The following is a 6,000-nucleotide window of genomic DNA, read 5'->3' as shown; positions in this document are numbered from 1 at the left end:
CGTTTCTTTTGTACTCGGTTTGGCCTCCATGGGTTTGCAGTGCTCTGTCACAGGACGACACGTGGCAAGTACGATGCTGTAGTAAAGCTGCTGGATCTGAACCAAGTTCAGTCTGTGAATGTACTTCTTCTTGGAAATGTTGGTGGCGGTTAGACTCCTTTATCTTCCCCAGGCTTGGATGTGAGATGCTAATACAGCTGACGTAGGCATGGGTGGTTCCTCCGGACTGCCTTACTTATCTCTGTAGTCTCCACCTTCATCAGTTTATACTTGAAGGGACATGCAGATTTGGCAGAAATATCAGAACGTGTACTTTATTTATTTTGAGCAGAAGAATTACAGATTTAAATAACTCAAGAAACACTTGCATGCAGTCTCCCCTTTTTCTGTCCTTGTCAGGAGTCTGCTTCAGAGTCCACTTGTGTGCAGGTAAGGTGGACATTTCCTGGGCCGCGTTACATCCATGCCATTTTCACTGCTGTTGCTGGGTGGTTTTTCCCTACCCGGAGACACCGTCATCTTATAAATATAGCCTGGCCTCATAGGAAACTCTGCCTTGCTCAGGTTGTCTTAACAAACCCAGTACAACTGTTGCTGAGGAAGTGGATTAATTAATGGTGTCATTGACAAATCATTACTGTTTGGGCAACATCTCTATCATATTTCACATTACTGCAATCCATTATGTTTCCACAGTGTTGCCCACAGCCCCACCTCTTGTTAAATGTCATAAGCAGGATATTTAAATGGCCTTGACAGAAGATGCTGAACATGGTTAGATAAAAAATGGGAGCCTGACAACCTATTCCAATCTGAGCCCATAATTTAGAAATGTGTCAATATTTGCAATTTGGAGTTGGCTACAAATGATCGTAGGGAAGCACAGCAAACAGGAACTAGAAACTCTGAGCTCATCGGAGAAGCTAATACTTCTAGAATTTTTGTTACTGGATTTCTGTTGGAAGAGAAGGTGATGCTTAAATGGTCCTCAGTGCTCCTAACTTTAGCCTGCGGTGCCTGACTCATGGGGGTGGCCCAGAAACAGCAGTTGCTTAAACCATGATGAAAGTATCAAAGTTTTATTTGGGACTGTGAGAGATCTATCATTGTCATATAAGCCAAGAATTAGCACCGTGCCTTCAATTTTGGACTTGGAAACACCTAAAAGCAAGACCAATACAGTGCAAGAGTCTTGTTTGTGGAATTTCGTACTTATTGCTCAGTCATTACTGGGAGGTTGCACAGAAGAGGTGACTTCATAGTGTCCAAATCCCTCCTGCTTCCTCAGGTATGTAGGGGTTTGGATACCCAGAAGCTCCTTTGTAGCTCCTTTGTCTACAATTTTTGTGAAGGTTGGTGTACAACGATCATTGCAGGAGTGAGGGTTCTGTAAAGAGTATTATCTCTCTCAGGGAAATCTTGAGGAGGACGTTGAGTAAAGAGCCATATAGTATTACACCAGCAGCATTTTTTTTATGCTTCTAACTTATACTTAACAATTTAGTGGGACTATTGCCTGGAAGAATATGAATGAACCTCTCAGACTTCTAGGAGCCCTTGGAGTCAGTCTCATCTTGCTATGGAACAGCTTTTTATTTCTGCACTGTGTGATCTTACGCTGGATTTTCCCTGATAAATTCAGCATATCCATTTAATGCTCTTCATCTGTGCATGAAATAAATATTTTCATTTGGGGTACACTTATGCATATATTTATAGTAACTTTGTTTTCAGTGTGAATAATTAACTGTTCTGTCTGTAAACCTAAAGAAACTTCAACTTTTGTGGGATATATGTGTGTATGTTTATGCAAGATTGTGCGTATGTTTACCCAAGATTGCTAAAGGATCTCCAAGAGGTCTTGGATGAAGATGGTAGTTGTCACATCATCTCCGTCAGCATAATGAAGATGAAGCCTCTTTGTCGCAGACAGAGGTTTTTTCAGGCCGAAGCAGTGTGAGGTTACACAAGAAACAGCCCCAGAAACCAGGGATCTTAAAGAAACCCTACTTCTCTCCATTAAATATGCGTATGCTACCAAAAAAAAGTCCATACTCAGCCTCTGCTGTTCACCCTGTCAGGTTTGAGTGTGAGAGAACAAACAGCATAACAAATACTTAATATGATGTTTAATACCTAGCTAGAAGGTGCTCAGATTACTGTACTGCTGAGAACAGTATCGTCATCTATAGAGGGCAATTCTACAGATTTCTGCAAGTGCAGTATTTACAGTTCTGTGAATTGAGCAGAATAGAGAGGTGATGGAAGTATAGTGAACAGTAAAATTATGAAGCTTGAAGCATCTCATTTTATGTATTACCTGTGCCCTTCAATTGCATTTATGCATATTTTGTTCACTTTCCTATAGAAATATAAACACTTTATTTAAATGTTGATTATTTCAGGCAAAAAAAGACGAAGAGCTTACTGCAGAGGAAAGGAGGAAACTGGAAAGAAAATTAAAAAAAGAGCGCAAGAAGAAAGAAAAACAGCTGATGAGAGAAGCTGGAATCTCTATTAAAAAGGTGGAGCCTAAAAAGCAGTCAGGATCTGAGCTGGCTCTGGCCTATTTAACCAGGTAAGAATACTAAAACCACGGCAGGTGCTCCCTACAGAAGTAACCTGTATATTGTGCCAGAAATCCAGAACAAGGTGAACCAAGTAATAACACAGTAAAGGAAATTGCTGCAGGTGAATACTCAGTTAATGATTCATCTCAGTTGACACCCTTGCATACAGTTGATCACCCCGTTGTATTTATCTCACAGGAGCAACTAAAGGATGTTAAGTATGGTGCAAACATTTTATAGAAAGACAGCTCCTGTCCTGAAGATCTTATTGTTGATATATATTAATATCACTGGGTGAGCTGCACTTACAAACATGAAAGGCACATTGCAAAAAAGATTGCATTGAGGAAATCAATTTTGTTTAAGTGCATTGAATTCAGCAAAGGAGTTCCAGTTTTCTCTTTATACAAGGAAATTGCATGATGTGGTTAAGCATGATGGAGTCTGAATTTAACTGCCTGCATGATATCTGGATGTTTGTAAATTAAGATGGGATTATGCCACTATTTTAAAGCTAATAGTGTACAATGTCTTATTTTTGCATACCAAAGTATGTAGCAAGTATAGTGGCCGATAGTTAGCGCACTTATTTAGGATACTTAAAATTCCAATATAAAGCAAAGTCTATGGCTAAAATAAAGAACTGCAACAGATCATTCATAGTACCCTACAGACATTAAGAGGTCATGTATAAACAGGACGAAAGTGTTTATTTTTTTCCAAACTGCAAAATATACCCTTGTCTGTAAGACCTCCAGAAGACTGGCGTGTGACAAATAGTGGGTTACCACATGGAATAATTCCAGGGCTGCATCTCTGGCCATGCTCAAAATTGAAGCATCCAGACTGTCTGAATTGTTACTTACCACTCTCAGTGGGGAGGGAGGAAATTAATTGCATTCCAGGCAGAGGGACATGTGCATTTTTGTTACATAACCCTCAGCACGCAGCGATAGCAAAATGACAATAATATTTTTGATCTGGAAAACAGCTGGAGTAGTTCACCACTGTTTTGAACTGCAAATGGATTGACAGTTAGCTTTGAACCATCTGCTCAGACTATACTCTGGTATGTGTGCTAGTAAGTGGTGGATCTAGAGATAATGGATTTCAGGTTTGGAAAGCAAAGGAACAAGCGATGGGTTTTTGCTTGATATTCCACTGTTATCTGTATGGATTTTTGCCTTGTTAGGTGAGAATATGAAACTGCATTTGAATGAATATTTGAACCAATTTGACTCTAGAGTTTCACTTAATACGTACCAAATTACCTTGAAATAGTAAACCTGCTACATCATTTGGTTTTGTAGTACACAGAGGCCAAGGGCTATATGTATAGCAAGAGGTTGTAAGGGACTATTTCAGCAACAGACGATTTGAATTTTGTAGACTTAACAGGGATAGTCATAAGATGCTGAGCTGCTGAGCTGCCAAGCAAACATAACCATAGACACCATTCTAGCCCCAGATGTGCCGGGACCATCTTGCACCACTGTAAATTACAGAAAAGCTGCTTAACTCTTTTACACCTCAGACACTTTTTCAACGCAGCAAGATTGGAAGAAGAAACAACTGAATTTAAAGTAATCAGAGAAGTAATATGTTAGCTGGGGAAGGGAAACGATTTGAATTTTGTAGACTTAACAGGGATAGTCATAAGATGCTGAGCTGCTGAGCTGCCAAGCAAACATAACCATAGACACCATTCTAGCCCCAGATGTGCCGGGACCATCTTGCACCACTGTAAATTACAGAAAAGCTGCTTAACTCTTTTACACCTCAGACACTTTTTCAACGCAGCAAGATTGGAAGAAGAAACAACTGTTAAATCAGTTAAAGTAATCAGAGAAGTAATATGTGAGCTGCGGAAGGGAAACTAAAATCCGAGCTCTGTAAGCAAATCCCCAGCAACTTCAGTGGGTTAAGGATTTCAGTCTACGTGGTTTTGTAGGGCTACAGGTGTGAATAATATGTGGGAGGATAAGTTAATCTTAGAGATGCAAGAGATTAATATAATTGGAAGTAAACAAAAGGGTGCTGTGGATTTATGTTTTGCCGCGCCTACAATAAAAAGCCTTACATGACAGAAAGGTTGCTAAGTGAAGTGGCATCTTCATTCCCTGATGACATGTGAATTTCCTGTAGGACAGGTGAAACTTGAAGTACCACATGATAACTAAAACTGTCATTTTTATTTATTAAGAGACTATTTGCAGCATGAGAGCACAAGCATATGAGGCTTTAGCCTATGACAGGAAAATACAGAATTTATTTTAGTGAAATTTTGTTTGATAACTTTAAAAGAAAAATGTTAGAAAACATTCAGTGAAAGATTTTTTGCTACACATCTATACTTTTGACATGCAAGGGAGAATTAAACTTATTTTGTAGGTCATACATATTTAAGAGGTAGTAGTTCCCTCGGAGCACAGAATCGTCTTTTTCTGGTATGTGGGATTCTTCACTAGGAAAATAAATTTCTGTTTCAGGCAGTAAGGTCAGGGAGAAGTAGCAAAATCATACTTGGAGGACGTAAAACAGAGTTAATAATAGTTACTGTTTTGTGCAGGGTCCTGTGCTTGGAAAGCCTTGCTTCTGCAATGGCTTTTGTATGTTCCATTTAAAAAATAAAACAGAAGTAGCAGGCAGCCCACAGGCCACGCTCTTCACTGAGGGACGGGGCGACTTTCACAAAGACGTGCTTCATCCCTTTAGCCAAGATGAGTTAATGAAGGGAGCGTTGATGAGAGGGAGTAAGGCATGCAGCGTGCGGGGGGCAGGACCGCTAATTGCATACTGCCCTTCCCGACGGCTGAGGACCTGCACCCCAGCGAGGGAGCGACGTTCTGAGTGGTGCTTCGCACGAAGAGCAACGCTAGACCAAGGCACCTGGCTGGCTGATAGCACTGCCGGTGTGTGCCCCTGCTGCTGGGGGTCTTCATAAACTTCTGTACTGCTGGGCACAGTGTGTTACAAGCTGACCACTTCTTCCAGTTTTCCAGGTTTGTTATTAGAGCCTAAAACCAAACAAATAGTCCTTGATGCTTTGCCAGCCTCCAGAGAGGTCAAATTGTCATTTTATTGGAGGACTGTTGTAGCAACTGAGAGGCTTTTTTCCCCCCATGCATATGGGTTGGCCACGTGCAACAGCAGCTGATGCCAGCTAGCAAACTGCAGCCCCCAGCTAGAGCTGAGGGTGCTGAAGGGTTTGCCCTGTGAGCTACATCGAGAGCCGAGGCTTTTTGGCTGCTTTCTCATTTGAATGAGAACAGGACTGGCATCCACCAGGTTTTGCACTCCTGACAGAGGAGAAGCCACCAAATGGCTCCTGTTTATTTCCACTCTCCCTTTGTGTTGGTCTGTGAGAAAAGAAAAGGTGGAAAAAAAAATGTCTTTGCTTCACCAATTTTTATCTCACCTTTTCCCTCAG

The 6,000-nt window shown here is 41.0% G+C and overlaps 1 protein-coding gene across 1 annotated transcript in view; it reads left to right on the top strand.

Annotated features, from left to right (window-relative positions):
- Positions 1-6,000, top strand: part of LOC104622977 (chromosome unknown open reading frame, human C7orf50) — a 34,128-nt gene that overhangs the window by 5,635 nt on the left and 22,493 nt on the right. The window contains exon 3 of the mRNA XM_010289914.1: positions 2,406-2,578. Coding sequence (XP_010288216.1) covers positions 2,406-2,578 — 173 coding nt within the window. The remainder of the gene's footprint in view (positions 1-2,405; positions 2,579-6,000) is intronic.

The sequence above is a fragment of the Phaethon lepturus genome, unplaced genomic scaffold (genome assembly GCF_000687285.1).
Source record: "Phaethon lepturus isolate BGI_N335 unplaced genomic scaffold, ASM68728v1 scaffold9156, whole genome shotgun sequence".
Lineage (NCBI taxonomy): Eukaryota > Metazoa > Chordata > Aves > Phaethontiformes > Phaethontidae > Phaethon > Phaethon lepturus.
The sequence above is the reverse complement of the archived record's forward strand: the minus strand, read 5'-3'. Positions and strand labels throughout refer to the sequence as shown.